Raw genomic sequence first — 18,931 nt, 5'->3', positions numbered from 1 at the left:
AGAGATAAAAAAATAACGAGAGATGAAGAGTGCAATAAACAAAATAAGAAACATGCTTGATGCAGTAACAGCAGGCTGGAAGAGCAGAGGAATGAATTAATAACCTAGAAGAATAATGGAAAGTAATCAAGATGAATAAAAGAGAGAAAAAAGATTATGTAAAATGAGAACAGACTTAGGGAACTCAGTGACTCCATCAAATGTAGTAACATTCACATTATAGGATTCCCAGAAGAAGACAGAAAAGGGGGCAGAGTATTTATTTGAAGAGGTTATAGCTGAAAACTTCCCTAATTTGGGGAAGGAAACATATCCAGATGTCACAGAGAACCCCCAACAAAATCAACAAAACCAGACCCACACCACGACATATTATAGTTAAAATGGCAAAATATAGTGATAAAGGAAAAATTTTAAAAGCAGCAAAACAATACCTAACTGATAAATTATTAAACACTACATCTGAAACTAATGATGTACTACATGCTGGCTAATTGAATTTAAATAAAAAAAAAATTTAGAGGCAGCGAGACAAAAGAAGACAGTTACATATAACAGAAACCCCATAAAGGCTATCAGGGGATTTTTTTTTTTTTTTTAATTTTGAGAGAGAGAGCATGAGTGGGGGCGGGGAGGGAACAGTGAGAGGGACAGAGAGAATCTTAAGCAGGCTCCATGCCCAGCGTGGAGCCGGACACAGGACTCAATCTCACAACCTGAGATCATGACCTGAGCCAAAATCAAGAGTCAAATGCTTGATTCAACTTGCTTGTCAAAAAAAAAGTCATTACAGAATAAACACAACTAAAAGGAAATCATAAAGAGGTAATCAATGATAAAATAGAAAAAAGATCAACAAAATTAGAAGCTCCTTCTTTTAAAATACTAAGAAGCAAACCTCTAGACCAATAAAGAAAAACAGTGCACATAAAATAATTTTATACATGCAAAAAAGGAGAAAAATTAAACACAGAAGAGGTTTTAAAATTATAAGAGGATGTTGTAAAAGATGTATGATAATAAACTTGAAAACATTGATGAACTGGACAATTTTTAGCCTCTAGACTGACTCAAGAAGGAAAAAAATTCTGTTGAGTCCAATAACCATTAAGAAAAATCCGTAGTTGGGGCGCCTGGGTGGCTCAGTCATTAAGCGTCTGCCTTCGGCTCAGGTCATGATCCCAGGGTCCTGGAATCGAGCCTCGCATTGAGCTCCCTGCTCAGCGGGAAGCCTGCTTCTCCCTCTCCCACTCCCCTGCTTGTGGTTCCTGCTCTCGCTATGTCTCTGTCAGATAAAATCTTAAAAAAAAAAAAAAAAAGAAAGAAAAAGAAAAAGATTTCAGTAGTCAAAAAAGACTTGGACTCCAAAAAAACCAACACCAGAACCAAACCTTTGCAGAGAGAGGAGAGGGAAAAACACACTAAGTTTGCAAATAAATAATTTGCAAAATAAAATATAGAAGAGTATCTTTTTTTTTTTTTTTTTTAAAGATTTTATTTATTTATTTAAGAGAGAGCACGACCAGGGTGAGGGGCAGGGGGAGAAGCCGGCTCTCCGCTGAGCAGGGAGCCCGATGCAGGGGTCGATACTGGCACTCCAGGATCATAACCTGAGCCAAAGGCAGATGCTTACCTGACTGAGCCACCCAGGTGCCCCTAGAAGAATATCTTTAAAGATATTTGCACAGAGAAAAAACTTTTTTAAAAATAACATAACAAAAAATATAAACCTTAAAGGAAACTAGGTAATTTATAGCAGAGAGAAAAACACAGTACTTTTCAACACTGAAAACACAAAGAACCAAGCTATTTATAAAAGAAATGCAAATTAAAGTTCTATGAGATACCATGTTATATCCATTAGATTTGCAAAAAATCAACAAGTCTGATTGGCAAGGAGATATTTCTGGGTGATAACATAACACTGGTACAACCATTTGGACAATGGTAGTCAAGTTGAAAATACACAAGCCTTATGATGGAGCAATTTCATTTCCAGCTATATAAACTAAACACCTCTTCCAATTGTGAATAGTGAGCTGTTCAGAAGTGTTCAAACTCAAGTTTTTGTTATTGTTGGAAAAAACAACGAATGTAATAAAGCTAGTAACAGAAGAATGGATAAATTTTTATATTTATTCAAAGCATTAATGGAAGTGAAAATAACAAATTAGAACTTCATATTTTAATCTTAATAAATCCCAAAAAAGGTTGTGAGGAAAAAAAGTAGAAGTTGCATGTGATATAAAAGCATTTTATTTAAAGTTCAAAACACATAACAGATACCAAATGTATAGTTAAAGCACAAAAATATACATATTACAGCTTTAAAATAGTGGTTAATTCTGAAATGTGAGACGGCAGAGTAGGATGAGAATGCATTAACTTTATCTGCATGTTTAATTCCTTTTTTAAGAATAAGCTGGAAACATGCTAATAAGAAATATATATTTAGCAATTAAGTGATAGTTATTAAATTGCTAAATATATATTTATTAAGTCCCAATGTAAAAACATAAGAATTCTAAGTTATTTTCTGTACTTTCATGTATGAAATAGTCCACAATTTAGAAAAATAAAATATAAAGAATTAGGTAAAAGAGTTGAAAAGGTAAAACCATCAACTAGCATAGAAAAAAAGTTTAAAACTGTACGGACCTATATTACTATCATGAAACATGCTTACTGTTTTTTAATCCTTGATTAAAAAAAGAATATAAGCCTACTGAAGAAAACTACAGAACAGGTACACGAGGTGCGCCTGGCTAGCTCAGTCAGTAGAGCATGCCACTACTGATCTCAGGGTTGTGAGTTCAAGCCCCACACTGGGTGTAGAAATTACTTAAAAATAAAATGTTAAAAAAAAAAAAAGAAAGAAAGAAAAGAAATGGGTACATGAAGTAGAGGGTGAAATTGCCTTTAATTACATCACCCAGAAATAAAGTCTATTACCATTTTAGTTTCTGTCAACATTTTAGTGTGTCACTTTTCAGTGAGTTCTTAATACAGTTGAAATAATTCTATGAAAACACTTTTGCACCTCACTTTTTTTGACATTTGAAGATAAGCACTTTCTCCAAATTGTTAAACAATTCTCTATAAACAGTAATTTAAAATACCTGAAATACTTGGTCATATGGGTACGTTAATTATTTTTTTAAAGATTTATTTGAGAGAGAGAGAGAGGTGGGGGAAGGGCATGGGGAGGGGCAGAGGGAGAAGGAGACAAGCAGACTCCCTGCAGAGTGGGGAGCCTGACGCAGGGCTCGATCCCAGGTCCGAGATCATGACCTGAGCCGAAATCAAGAGTCAGACACTTAACCAGAGTGATCTAATTTTTTTTTAAAGCAAAGATGACCATCTTTGTGCATAAATTTGTCCCCTTTTTAAATTTTTTTTAATAGGCTCCAAGCCCAGCGTGGAGCCCAATGCAGGGCTTGAACTCACCACCCTGAGATCAAGACCTGAGCTGAAATCAAGACTCAAACACTTAACCAACTGAACCACCCAGGCGCCCCTCCACATTTCTAATTTTAAAGTAAATTCTGGAAATATTGGATAGAGGATATAAAAAGAACTTGATACAGGGAGGTTTATATTAATTTACAAAGGTATATGAAAATATTTGTGTTTTTGTTGCTTCAACCGTATCTTAGACTAGTTTATCATTTAACAAAATCTTTGCTAGGAAATCAGTGGTATCCAACTATTCTTATAATTTGTACTTCTATACTGGAATTGACTGTGTTCATGTAATTATTAGTGTATTTATTTTGTATCTTATATGAATAGCTTTTTCACATCTTTTCTCCATATTTCTTTCTATAAGCTTTTTAAATATTTAGAATTATAGACTTCTGTCCTGTTCATTATGAATATTGTACCCAGTCTAAAGCTTGATTTTTAATTTTTTAGGTTTATAAGATTCAAATCTTATATTGTTATATAAATATAACCAATATTTTGTTTGTAATTATCTTCATTTACTCCTCACCTTAGAAGATTTGATAATGATTAAACTTTTAAAATCCATTATGTTTTCTTTTTTTCTGCTGCCATACACCTGCTGTTCTGCTGTCTACCGCTAATAATGGTGACAAGCTGAAAACCCTAAAAGCACCGCTGAGGTAGAGGAATCAATGTTACCAGGCTAAGAAGATGGGCAGGCCCTCCTCTGGCTTTGTCATTCCCATGACCACCAACCAGTGCATCCTCCATGAGAGCACCTTCAAAACCTTAGGTTAGATAGAGTGTGACTCTTGCTGTCTGTCTAGGCTTTACTGGAAGTTCAAGCCTCTTCTTTCTTTCTAGAATCTCTGTACATATACAGTCTTACATCTGATGATGCTTCAAGAAGACAAATATTGACAGTACACCATAAAGTGTAAAATGCTATGTAAATATAACCACGAACAACAATTAATAATAATAGGAGGGAAGGAATAAAAAAGAAGTTTTAAAAATTTTGCTGTGGAAGGAATACAACATGAGACAAAAATAAATTCACTAGAAATCTCACCGAAGATCCAGACCAGCTTCTTTCCAAAGTAAATCCATCAAGCGCAGCATTTGGAGTGTCAACATATCTTGTCGTAAATCTACAGGTGGAAAAATCCTGCTTTATTATAAATGCTTTCCATTTTTGTCTCATAACATTAATTCAAGATTAGCTAATTCAGCCAGAATTAACTAAAACCACTGACAAATACTGTGCCAATATTTTCCCAAAATTTTAATGTTGACCATATTTATTTTGTTAAATATTAGGTTTAGGGGCACCTGGGTGGCTCAGTGGGTTAAGTGGCTGCCTTCGGGTCAGGTCATGATCCCAAGGTCCTGGGATCGAGTCCTGCATCGGGATCCCTGCTCAGTGGGGAGTCTGCTTCTCCTTCTGCCCCTCACCCTGCTCTCATGCTCTCTCTCTCTAATAAATAAAATCTTAAAAAAAATATTAGGTTTATTGGTTAGCATGTGTCCATAACACTATTAACTAAATTAAGTTAAACAGTATTTTTAATTGGGGCACCTGGCTGGCTCTGTCGGTAGAACATGTGACTCTTAATCTTAGGGTCATGAGTTCAAGCCCCATGTTGGATGTAGAGATTACTTAAGAAAAAAACCCAGTATTTTTCATTGTTTACCACATGTATGCTACTATACTAATTGTATGGATGCTGTAATACTATATAACACAGTAATGCTATACACACACACACACACACACACACACTATGTAACACAGAATCCATACAATTCACTCTGCTAATTTTTTTCTTTCCTGGTTGTGTTTAACAATGCACAGAAGTTCTTAAGAAAATAATTACTTAAAAATTATTTAAGTAATTATATGATGGGTTACAGAACTATAATAGTTGATTTTATTTATTATCACAGCTAAGGATAATTTTCAGCTAACAGAGAGCTGTAAAAGTACTGAGTTCCACATAATGACATTCATATGGTCAAGTGCGGTTAGATGTCTAGCAAAACACTACAAGTTCATTTTAAAATAGATAAAAGCACATTTACTTATGTTCCTTTAATGCCTTTTAATAAACTCAACATACAAATACTATAATCCTTATGGACACAAAGAACCTGAAGCTCAGTGAATTTTACGTGACTTGTCTATAATCATACAACTAACAAGTGGTGGTTGTCGTAACTGCCTTCTGGTTGGTGTAATCACCTCAGACGCATTTCCTTTCGAAAATATGAGTCAGTAAGATATTTTAATTAAAATACAAAACTATGACAGCAATATCAAAATTGTTATCCCTGAAACAGAATATATGAATATACTATTGAAAATATTCTCTTGTACTTCACAAGCTTTTTACCAAAGAATTAGACTTCGTATTTTGTAGGGAAAGAAGAGAAAGATTTATTAGAACAATGTATGTAAGTAAGCTGTAAACATTATTTTCTAAAAGGAAAAAAAAAAGGGATTTAGGACATGCCAAATTCAACCTTATGACCATTGATAGCTACCTCTTGGCTAGGATCTGTTACACATTTACACATCACCTTTCAGATAAAGCAAACACAACAAATGAAAAATACTAAGGAATTTGGTACTGTGTAAGATGGCAACTGTATTAAAGAAAAAGCAGGAAGACAAAAAAAAAAAAAAAACCTCAGTACATACCATCACCATTTTTAAAAATCACTCCAACTGAATCCTCACCAAACACTTTGTTGTTGTACACAAGCCACAAAGGCTTCATTTTGGAATCCATGTATTTACACTTTTCAACACTGAAATCAAGCAAGGGGAAAATTAGCCCACTTCAACTTAAAGAAATGGCAAGACTATAATTTTGCCATGATATATTAGATCTGGGGAAAACCCTCACCTGTTTCATTCAGGTCTGTAGAAGTGAGAACTAGAACATATCCTCTTGGTAAAAAAGTAACTAGGGCAACAGCTTTGGCTGGCATGTAGTGATGCCAGATGGGCTAGATTGAAAACCCAGATTCATCCTTCTCGTTACCTACATTTAAAATTCCTCCTTTTCTTTCTTTATTCTTCCTTACGTTATTATACGTAACCAGATCATATCACTGGATTAAAATCAGGAATATTATGAGTTCATTCTTGATTTCTTAAAAGAGGGATCAATTTTGAATACTGACATATGGGAATACATATCATTACTTTTCCATTAGTACTTTTGAAGGGAATAAGAAAGTGAGAAATAATCTTCCAAATTAATTTAAGATTTCATTTTGAAATAGGAAAATAAATTAGTAAATAATCTCTGATGGTTGCCAACATTTTGCACACATAGGATTTTTAACTCTTAGAACCCAGTAATATAGAAAACAAATTTAGTCACATACAATTGAAAGGAAAATAACTTGTAATAACTTTCATGAACCCCACAGGTAAATTTAGCTAATAGGCATACATCCTAATGCACACATTAACCTTGGAGAAATTTAAGATTTTCCTTCTGTAAATATATTGTACTTATGGAGGCTAACAGCTAGCCCTTTCTGCATTGCTATTTTCATGGAAAATTCACTGGGCAGAGCAAAGATGGTCACTTACTAGAGTTCTGAGAGGATAACACATGGATTCAGAGGCGACTGCAGGTCAGAGAGGGCTTCCCGGTAAGCATTCTGTTTTAAACAAGTATGCATGGCCTCCTTCCCTTTGGCTCTGTTTAGCTTCATTGCATTCAGTTTGATTAAACTATTTAAAGTTTTTAACTTATTGAGTGCTTCAACCTGAAAAATAAGTTTCCCCACCAACAAAATTTATTTATGGTTAAAAATAATATAAAGTACTATAGTATCATGTGATATTAATAACCACTCCCTTCCTCTCCCCAACACAAACACTTGACAACCAGCCAAAGTAAAATCAGTGCTTGATTTATGACAAGCATACTAGATACAACAGAGTAAAAAACTCATTTTTATCACTTGTTACTTAAAGCACCATTTTTCAAATGTTCTTTAATCCTTTTCTTAAATGAAATCTTAAAAATCAGAGAAAATAAAGGGACATAGATTGTGGTTAAGAAGATAAGTATGACAAAGTACTCAGAACTCTGCAGCTCAATGAGTAGTAGAATTTGAAACACAATCTGAACCACTCCATTTGGCCAGCTTCATAGTATAAGAGGAAAATCTGTGTACAAGTAATCCTGGGGTTCCTGCCATTCAACCTTAACATCTAGTTCTTGTCATCACTCTGGTGTGACATCTTTTCAATATATTCTTATATTCTCTTTCCATGAGTAGTACAGTTAAATGAATTATCATGTAATAAAATAAATATGAATATAGAGAACAGTATTTGTTGTCCAAGTCTACATTATTTGTTTTTATGAAGTAATTCTGGCTATCAAAACTTATGCAAATTAAAAAAAACTTATGCAGTTAGTACAAGGTCAATCAACAGCGGCCAACTGAATCAAAACCATTGTGTTTAAAAAGCCAACTTCATTGTTTAATAACTGAGGTCTTTCCATGTCATGTTATGCAAAAATCCATTAGAAACAGCCTTGGCCAACCATAAGCCATAAAAAAGAGTATTTTATTTTATTATGTTATTAAAGCTGAAACAGCTTGTTAAGATAAACACATTTATATTAACATGTAAATCGACTATAACAAGCATATAAAACATGTACACAACAAACATTATGAACACCTTGGCTTGAATTTCCATTAACAGGAGATTTATTTTACACAACGTTTTCATTTTTGAACTTTGCTTCTATGAAAAGAAACCACTAAGACTCTGTAGGGAGATGAATTCAGTCATGCAGTTTTTTTAGACAGGCTGAGGGCTTGCTCACAGGAAACTGGAAGGTTCTATGTAGCTTGATGAAAATCGAGATGGCTGAAGCTTGCCAAGTTAGCCACAGACACTCCATTTCTCAACAGTTTCAGGAGCTGTACAAACACTGGTGAAAAGGGAACCAGTTGAAAAACAGACTGTGCAAACAGGAACTTTTTGAAGTATTTCAAATTTGAATTTCTTCTATGTTTGTACAGTTGGGAATTTTCAGGCCCCATCACTAATCGTGTTGATATCCATTTCCTGGAAGAGTGTCCTAAATACCCACATGGCTGTAAGTCAAATACTTTAAGTGATTCAACACCCTGTCACTCCATAGGTTTACAGTGATAACAAGAACTGCCATGTAAAGCATAGAGTCTTCCCCTTGCTACTCATCAATTAAGAGTAAAAATAATGTGATCATACATATGTCATATGTTATAAAAGTCAAGCTGAGGTTCCCAGAGAACCAAGGAAATGTATGGTGTGGTATGATCATGAGTGAGGTCAATGAAGTAGGACCTCATCAAGTGGGGCCTTATAGGCTTTGGTAAAAAGTTTGAGGAAGATCCCCTTACATTCTAGGTGAGATACTGCTGTGTTCATGATCAATTAATAAAGCCAACTAAAATTCACTCAGTTAATTTTTTGTGGTAGCTTCAGGATCTGAAGCAAACTTCCTGTGGCATTCAGGGATGAGAAACATAGGTGTGATACCGTGAACTGTTTTTAATTTATTACCTTTCTCGCCATTTTCCTCTCAGCCCTGAGCTCTGCTCTCTTTGTATCAAGCTCCTGATCTGACTTTCCTTTACAGGGCAGGTCAGATCGAGTTGGCAGATAGCTCTGCCCAGAGCTCGCTTAGCTGGCAGTTCACCCTGAAGCCCAACTGAGCTGGCAGACGGGTCTGCCCAGAGCTAAAGCCCCTAGCCTTTCAGAATACAATTTCCCAGGTGGAAAACCCCAATCTTAGTTCTGTCCCTGGATTCCATACTGGAAACTGCTGACAGTTTAGTCTGCAATTCTCTATTTGTTTGGATCCTTCCCCAGATTCCATGTTGGGAACTGCTGGAGGCAGCTGTGGTTCTCCATTTTATTTGGAATTAGTCCATACTCCATATTCCTTGGGATTTGCTGGTTTATCCCTACCCCAGTCCAAGGTTCCACGGAAACTAGTGGTACATCCAGGGCTTTCTCTTGGCAAGGACACAGTAACATTTCTTGGTCACTGATGATCTAGTAAGGTGCATATGTTTTTCTGTCTTGTTTTTTAAAGATAAAGGCTACTGCTAAGAGGGATCTCAGAGTCAAAAAATGGGGCAAGCAGTCTAAGGCTCTTAGAGCATCTGCCACTTCAAGAAGACTCCTGTAATAGGGTAAGTTGGTCATGGAATGGGTTAGGCTGACACTAGGTTACCCGCCAACAGCATGAAAATTTCTGTGCAACAAGGTACACTGTAAAACACCCCACAATTCCCAACCTCACCACACGTCCCTCTTAGGTATTAGTTTGGCTCCAAGAAACCCAAAGGTCTAGCTAAAACAAATAGGATCCTTTAAATTTAAAGAGGTGAGCATACCAGCTTCCAACACAACTGCTTATTTTATGTCTAAGAATTACATGTAGAGGCCACTTTTAGACAACAGGTTTGAGCAATGAAATGTAAAACAAGGCAAAAGGGCCCACAGTGGGCACCAGGCTGAATACAGACAGGCCCACCAGGTGACCAACTTCAAAATATCCATAAGCCCTAACTGACCAATGGACTATTTACAACCAGGCACAGTTACCAAAAAAGGGGTAACTCCATAGATCCCCATACCTCCTCACCCTCCCCCTTTAAAAACAGCCCCCACCCACTGCCTCATTGCAGATAGTCTCTCCTTTGCTGTCCTGTCCACCGCTCCCTTGCAGTGTATTCAATAAACTTCTATCTCCTTTGTTCTGCCTTGGGTGAATCCTTTCACTGCCAGTGCCACCAGCTTCTACGCTACCATAGCCCCACGTTTGGGGGCCCCCATTCAAATGAGAGAAACAACACACTACAGTCCTAGAAATTTCAGATAGCTAGTAAAATGGCAAAATCTTACTGAAGAAAACCTAGAAATATAATGGCCATTACATGAAAATTTCCAATTAGATAAAACATTTAAAAAATGCACTTGAAAGCAAGTGTTCCCAAATGAAATAAACAGAATGGGATATGCACTTATTAGTATGAAGCAGCCTCTAAAAGGTTTCAAAATTCCAAAATTCCAACCTTCATTGAAGATTCACTGCAAAAGGCTAATGAAAAATTAAAGAGAGGGGCGCCTGAGTCGCTCAGTTGTTAGGTATCTGCCTTTGGCTCAGGTCAGGATCCCAGGGTCCTGGGATCAAGCCCCGCATCGGGCTCCCTGCTCAGTGGGAAGCCTGCTTCTCCCTCTCCCACTTCCCCTGCTTGTGTTCCCTCTCTCGCTCTCTCTCTGTCAAAACAAAATATAAATAAATAAAATCTTTAAAAAAAAAGAAAAACTAAAGAGAAAGGGTATTTAAAACAAAAGACTGTAACAGACTGAGGCATAAGACTGACATAATTTCTACTGCTCCCCTCTCTCCTTTGAGTATCCATTCTAATAACCCTCTGTCTCAATTGCCTTTCTACTCTAAAGAGACTATTAAACAGTTAGCTTATAAAATAAGACCACCTGAGGCTATGGGCCATTCTCTTCCCCTAACTTTCACATCTTGCTCAAAGGCAAAACTAAGGGCCAGTCATGGAATTTCTTAAGCCCAGGGAGAGGATTCTGAAAATTTCTATAAGGAGATTACCTCTGGAACCCAGTCGAGAGAGGGAAATAAAATTTCACATTGTCCCTTTCTTTCCAGCTCCTGACCAACTGGTTATTGATCCTTTCTCTCCCAGAGAAAAGTCTTTCTTTCTTGCTGGTCTTGTTTTATATCCTAAGGCTTGGCTATCTGCTCACCTGAGATATTCAAGTTGTTCTTTCTTTTGGTTATGTTTAGGAGTAACTCTAGATCTTATGAGGATAACATCTTTTGCATATACTTGTAGAAGATGCCTCTTAGGTCCATGGGATTGTTTAATACTGCCAGAAACAGCTGACTTTGTCAAGGTTGAAATCTGACAAGATATTTGAAAGGACTTAATTAACTTCATGATGAGAAATTTGGCCAAATTGGAAGCTATTATTCAGAGCCCGATAGGAACTTTTTTAGGCCTTCTCCCTTATGCTTACCCAGCAGGAAAGAAAAACACTCTAACAGAGGTGCATAGGTGTTAGCCCATTGATATCATTTAGGCAGCAACCCAAGTCTTTGAGGAATTGAAAAATAGTTGTCCTTGTTTTACAAATCTAGTCTTTACAGGACCAGAGATGTGGCTGAGAAACAACTCAAAATCCATCAATACTTTTTACCAAATCCAAAATCTCCCCTATTTATCTCAATAGGCTTATAAGTATTATTAATTCTGGCTTTAAGAGAACAAAAGTTATAGGAAGAGCTCGCATTTTTTTCCCTGTGCCTTTGAGATAATACATGTCCTACCACAGTCCTCTCCATAATTCTTATCTAAGCCATCTCTTTGACAAGTAAACTTCAGGGAGGTAATTCTTATCAAAAGGGGAAAAAAGGTCATTTGGAACTTGACTTGTTAAGAACAAATATAATTCTTAAGACTCTTCTCTACAAGTATTAGAAAAAGGTTTAGGCCCCTAAGCAGATAATCTGAACTTATTCCATCTATCAGAAAAACAATTTGGAGCCAACTATTTTTCATAAGCAGTGAGTTTTGTTGTATTATACCTAATTCATGGTAGTAATTTATTTTTTTAAAGATATTTTTTATTTATTTTTTTGACAGAGAGAGAGAGAGAGAGACACAGCGAGAGAGGGAACACAAGCAGGGGGAGTGGGAGAGGGAGAAGAGGCTTCCCGTGGAACAGAGAGCCCGATGCGGGGCTCGATCCCAAGACCCTGGGATCACGACCTGAGCCAAATGCAGACGCTTAACAATTGAGCCACCCAGGCGCCCCCATGGTAGTAATTTAAAGCTCTAAGATACAAGGTCTCTGTTTGCTTCCATTGGTGTTGGTATATGTGTTCATACATTTGTTTTAAATGTGTGGTATTTTCTATCTCCAGATGGGACTGCCAAAATTAATTTGTAGAAGAGCTCTGTTTATATGCCTTAAAAAAACAAAACAAAACAAAAAAACACAAGCACTTATATAAATTTAGACTTCACAAAATTCTCAGAAATGTAACAGAAACTATCCCAAAAGTTTTTCAAGTTCACATATTCTGGAATAATTTTTGGTAAATTAAAGCAAGTTTAAGTTCATTGGTTGAGTGGAAACAGGCATGTCTTTAGAGTTATCAACATTGACTATATGGTAAACAACTTTTATTCTACCTGAATTTACTAAGTAAATTCATGTATTTCTGTCCTAATTTGTCAGCAGAAAAATAACTTACAATGATGGCTGATTTTGTCTAATGTCTCATGAAGCTTTCATGGGTAAAATAAACAACTGTTGAGAACAAATGATTTAAACAGATTAAGTGGAATAAGAGTTAATAAAGTTTTTAGCAACAATTATATTTTATTGTGTATGCACTTAAAAATAGCTTCCCAAATCTCTGGTAACTTGAAACTTTAGAGTTTTGCTAAGTTAAAATAAGTAATAGAGATCTGCTGAGTATTTACATCATTTCCAAATAAGAAAATACTGAAATATTAATTACTGAGCATAGGTTTATCTACTTTTGGCTTATTCCAGAGAAACTAAAAGATATTTGGATGTGTTAGTACACTGGAAAATTGAAAAAAGGCATATGCTTCTAGAAATTATGAAATGTATTCATAAACTTGCAAATCTAAAGAATGCTGGTGTTAACAGTTCATAATTCCTTCTAGGTTTTTACCAGGAACTAAGGTTTCTAAACATTAAGAATTCTAATTAATATATGCAATTAAAGCCAGCAGAAATAAGGGAAACATCTCCATATGCAAAGAAAGCAAATGTGTGTTTTTGGTAAAAGAAGGTATGATAAACGAAGATATATTTTTGAGGGGAAAAAAGTTGTAGAAAGTTTGTGAAAAAGAAATCTTTGGAAAGGAATTTTGTATGTGGTCAGGACTAAGACTGGAATAATTAAGTTTTAATATCAAAAGTAAGCTGGTGTAAAATTAGAATTTCGTTTTTTTTTTTTTTTTTAACTTTTAGTCTACTTTGGTAACAGACTGTGGCAGTTTCTTTAAGTGATCTGCCTACAAAACAAAGACACTGTGTTTTATCAAAATAATTTCCTGTGGTTGCTGTCTTTATCAGGTCATTGATTACTTAAGAAAACTGAGTCTTCTCAACATTAAAAAAGCTAAGTTTTACTAGTTTTGCTAATAGATAATTAAGTATTAAGTTTCATAATGATCTGTGATCCTATTTCCTCAAGGGCTTTAAGACTTTACCCCTCCCCCCAAACTTCTCAAAATCAAATTATAAATGTTCTTTTTGACCTGGAAGAAACTTTGGGATTTTTCCAAAGGACCTCCTGGAACATTTAAGGGATCTGTTAAACTAATTAGGTTTATTTGGTATGTTAAATTACGTAGAAAATATTGTCAAACAAGAAGTAATAGTAAGCCGCCTTTACAAAGTGTGTTCTAAAAATTTTATGAAATTCCTAGAAATCTGGTAAGTCCTCATGTAATATTTATTAATCACTTGTAATTCTGATTATCTTAAAAGGTTTATGACATCCTCTGGGACCCCAATCAAAACTGGCAAAAGTAAACCATCTTCTTACTGTTACTGACTTCCCTTCTGAAATTGCTGTCATTAAAACTGAGGCTCACACTAAAAGGATTAAACCTGAGTATCAGAAAAATGCCCCAGCTGACTTTCATGCTAAGGCAACAGTAACATAATCTATAAAGATTGTGGCACATGTGGAAGAAATCCATTCTGCTTCTGCAAAACCTGCCCCTCACTGCCAGACTTTTGCCATCCCGATGGACTTGCTCCTGAAGTAGAGAAATTAACATGGGTAAGCAATAGCTGTGTAAGTTAAACAAACAGTTTGAGGCTATGAGAAACCCAAGATGGCCGCTTGGTTCTTGCCAACTCCCTGGCAAACTCCAGTTTTTTAGTGTTTGCATTCCTTTACCCACCAAAATGCAGTTAAGATGACATAAATTATGAATAGAGATTGGTAAGAAGACTTTTATTAAATTGCAAACACAGTCTACCAGCAATGTCTGACCTGTCAGGTCCATAATCTGAGAATAACTGTTTTTGTCCCAAGAGATCTCAGACCTCCTCCTTCTGGACGTTTGGAATATCTGCAGATGACTTCATTCAATTGCCACTTAGTATGGATTACCAATATGTTGTTATTTTATGTGTGTTTTCCAGATGGGTTGAAGCATTCCCAAGCTCCAAGGCTGATGCCCTCACAGTGGCAAAGAAACTGTCGGAAAGTGTATTTCCCACTTCTGGTATACCTTCCACAATCTCCAGTGATGGAGGCCCCCACTTCACTGGACAAATCACATGAGGCTTAATGAAAACCTCGTAAACTTCTTAGAATTAACACTGTCCCTATCACCTTCAATCATCAGGCAAGGCTGAGAGAACTAATGGGATTCTCAAACTTAAAATTTCTAAACTTGCCTAAACTCCTGGACTTTGCTGGCCTAAGGTATTATCTTTGGTCTTGCTATTAATAGTTACCCCTTTAGGAAACAAACTTACTCCACATGTGACAGTCACCAGCAGACCAATGTCTATTAGTATACAGCCTTATGCTGGTCCCTTGTTGTCTCATGCTTTTAAGACCAGCTACTGTAAATCTCTAATATCTTATGCTCAAGCCTATCATCAACAGGTTAAAGAAGCCTTCTTGGATCCCAATTCAAAGGTTCCTTTTGGTCACAGTCTAGAGCTTGGTGACTGGTTGTTCTGGAAATGTCATCAGAGGAAAACAGCTGTTGAGCCCCATTGGAAGGGACCTTACCAAGTGCTCTTGACCACTACACTGCGGAAAAACTAAAAGGTATTAAGCCTTGGGTATACATCTCACAGCTAATGAAGGTTCCACCTCCAACCTGGTCCTGTACAGATGCTTGGCGACCTCTAACTCAAATTGATGAGGAAGAGATATAGCTGACCTCAAGGCAGACTGCTTCTGCCCAAGGCAATGGATCAAGACTTTATTTTTTTAAAGATTTTATTTATTTATTTGACAGAGACACACAAGAGAGGGAACACAAGCAGGGGGAGTGGGAGAGGGAGAAGCAGGCTTCCCGCCGAACAGGGAGCCCGATGTGGGACTCGATCCCAGAACCCTGGGATCATGACCTGAGCCGAAGGCAGACGCTTGATGACTGAGCCACCCAGGCACCCCTGGATCAAGACTTTAAACCTTAACTAAACATGAAACCCTTTCTCCTTCTCCTTTCTTTTACTCTGGCATTAGCCTGGAAAGATAACGCCCTCACCTCTTTCTCCCCAGGCCACTGCTTAAGGGAGGTAACCTCTGGATTTTAAAACAACCTTCTAATTCAGGGTGGGAGAAAATCTAACTGAGCCCCTAACTTTTGACAAGCAAAATAAGATATCTCAATGGGCAACTCCCCTGAAGTTACATTGTTGAGTTAGAAAGGACCTGCCAGGAGGCTTTCATGATTCAGGAATTCACTCCCCTTGCCAGGTCCCTACTTCCCTGGTTAGGGATAAATGTAAATGAGCCTATAATCAGGAAATTCTCCTCAATTCTTAAAATTACTGCAGAATCTGCTGCTAAAGCAACAGAAGCCCAACAACCATCCTTAGATTCTTTTTTTTTTTTTTAAGATTTTATTTATTTATTTGATAGAGAGAGACACAGCGAGAGAGGGAACACAAGCAGGGGGAGTGGCAGAGGGAGAAGCAGGTTTCCTGCTGAGCAGGGAGCCCGATGCGGGGCTCGATCCCAGGACGCTGGGATCATGACCTGAGCCGAAGGCAGACGCTTAACCAACTGAGCCACCCAGGCACCCCCATCCTTAGATTCTTTAGCCAAAGCTGTTCTTGATAGTAGGACAGCTCTTGATTATCTTTTAGCTGAACAAGGAGGATCTCTGCTGTGGCCAACACTAGCTGCTCTATCTGGACTAACATTTCTCAGGAAGCTGAAACTCAGTTACAAAAGATCACTGAGCAAGCTACTTGGCTTAAAAGGTGACTCCTTCAACAGGGCCTTTCTTTGACTGGTTTGGGTCTTGGGGACCATGGCTCCAAAATGTACTCCAAACAACGGGAATTATCCTGCTTATAGTTATGATAATAATTTCTCTGGGGTACATTGTATTGTCTCACAAGTTTTAAATGTTAAGCCACTAACCATCAAGTAAATGAACTCCTTAGGACTGGAATGTCAAAAAAAGAACAAAGAGAATGACTGACTTCCATAACCTATGAATACCACAGGGATTAAGCAAAAACATCCTGACCTATGGATAATGGGTACGACAGAAAAGGAACAACAAAACCTTTGAGAACTTCAAAACAGTATCTGATAGTGACACAAATGCCTTAAATTTTGATCACATCTCTCCATTAAGCTGAGAGCCTGATCAAAAGGGAAATGTTGAAAGAAAATGACAGGCCCCAAATGCTATGTCAAGTCACCAAACTGAGGCTTAATACCTAACCTAACTGCAACTTCAACCTTCCCCTCCTACCCCCGCCCCTGCTTTTAGATTTATTTATTTATTTGAGAGAGAGCAAGCAGGGGGGGAAGAGGGAGAGGGAGACAGAAACTCAAGCAGACTCTATGCTAAGGGCAGAGCCCTAATCAGGGCTCAATCTCACAACCCTGAGACCATGACCTGAGCCAAAAAACTGACTGTGCCATCCAGATGCCCCCTTTTCTTTTTTTTTTTTTTTAAGATTTTATTTGTTTATTTTGAGAGAGAGACTGAGCACAAGTGGGAAGAGGAGCAGAGGCAGAGGGAGAAAGAGAATCCTAAGCAGCCTCCACACTGAGCTCAGAGCCCAACGCGGGGCTTGAACTCATGACCCTGAGATCATGAGTCGGATGCTTAAGTGACTGAGCCACCCAGGTGCCACCCCTGCCCACCCAGAAGTGTAGTCTTAACAGTCAGTCAGGAATTTTCTGGTCAGTACCAATAAGGTAATCTGTCACAGGGGCCCTCTCAACCCCCAAAGGGAAATGAGGAAATCCACCTAATAAGACCTTCTGCCCCTCCCCCTAAGGGAAGGTAACTGTTCTAAAACAATCATTTTTCTTTTGCTAATTGCCCCACCCCATTTCTGCCTATAAAATCCTTCTATTTGGGGCGCCTGAGTGGCTCAGTCATTAAGCGTCTGCCTTCGGCTCGGGTCATGGTCCCAGGGTCCTGGGATCAAGCCCCGCATTGGGCTCCCTGCTCCGCAGGAAGCCTGCTTCTCCCTCTCCCACTCCCCCTACTTGTGTTCCCTATCTCGCTGTGTCTCTCTCTGTTAAATAAATTTTAAAAATCTTTAAAAAATAAATAAATAATATAAAATCCTTCTATTTTACAACTCAAAGTCCCCTCTACTAGATTAGCTAGACAGGACACTGCCCAATTCATGAATCAATTAATAAAGCCAATTAGATGGTTTTAAAAAATTGGATTTTATTCTACATTCAATGAATATTACTTCAGGGATTTTAAAAATGGAAATGACATAATATATCTACATTTGAAAAAGGTCACTTTATCTGCTGTGCAGAACAAGGGATGTGTATGCAACAATGGAAACAAAAGGCACAATTTAAGAAGTTAATGAAGACATCCAGATGAAAGAAGATAATGGACTAGACGAGGACACTAGCCATGAATATAAGAGACATTGATAGGTATGACATATATTTAAGAGGACTATAAAATTAAGGGGACTAATAGTATCCATTTCATATAGTTGTGAAGAATAAATGGCCCATAATAAATGGTGAGTAAATGTTAGCTATTATTACCACCATTAACAAGCTTTCCAAAAGGATCAGATAATAGTTGTTCTAACATGAATGAAAAATCATAATATAACCGTAATATAATAATATATTACACATATATAATGTAAATCATCTATGAAAAGCTATGGGAGTTTCTTTGGCAATGCAAATCAGTTAGAAAAGTATAATGAAACTGGGAATTACCACAAGGATCTGATATAAAATACGGTGGACACCAGAGAGGTACAGGAATGAGTAGGTTAAGAGTGAGGAAACAAATGGCCTTCAAATGAGATCAAGAGGTTGGAAAATATAGCAAGGTAGGGAGTCTCTGCCATGAGGAAAAAACAATGTACCAGGAAGCAAAGTCTGGGAGAGGTTTTTTAATTCTACAAAATATTCCATCTAAGTGGATTGAATACACGAATTCAGATTATATCAGCTAGATGTTAACTACCTTGCTAATAACTTCCTAGTCACATACAGCTTATAGTCTGATGTTTATACCCAGACAATAATCAACACCTATAGTAAAACCCTCAGAACTCATTTCTCTAACATGCACCCACAAACCTAGACACAGTAAAGTTGATAATTCCCCCCAATGTTTTCATCTGTGCCAAGACTGAAACTTATTTCAGTCTTGA

The 18,931-nt window shown here is 37.2% G+C and overlaps 1 protein-coding gene across 7 annotated transcripts in view; it reads right to left on the bottom strand.

Moving 5' to 3' along the window:
* Positions 1–18,931, bottom strand: part of PIK3CB (phosphatidylinositol-4,5-bisphosphate 3-kinase catalytic subunit beta) — a 199,595-nt gene that overhangs the window by 21,765 nt on the left and 158,899 nt on the right. For all 7 annotated transcript variants that reach the window (XM_032408604.1, XM_032408606.1, XM_032408602.1 and 4 more), the window contains 3 exons: positions 7,055–7,233; positions 6,149–6,258; positions 4,520–4,598 (listed from right to left, as the gene is read on the bottom strand). In XM_032408604.1, coding sequence (XP_032264495.1) covers positions 4,520–4,598; positions 6,149–6,258; positions 7,055–7,233 — 368 coding nt within the window. The remainder of the gene's footprint in view (positions 1–4,519; positions 4,599–6,148; positions 6,259–7,054; positions 7,234–18,931) is intronic.

The sequence above is a fragment of the Phoca vitulina genome, unplaced genomic scaffold (assembly GCF_004348235.1).
Source record: "Phoca vitulina isolate PV1807 unplaced genomic scaffold, GSC_HSeal_1.0 scaffold10, whole genome shotgun sequence".
Lineage (NCBI taxonomy): Eukaryota > Metazoa > Chordata > Mammalia > Carnivora > Phocidae > Phoca > Phoca vitulina.
This window is presented reverse-complemented; position numbering and strand designations above follow the sequence as displayed.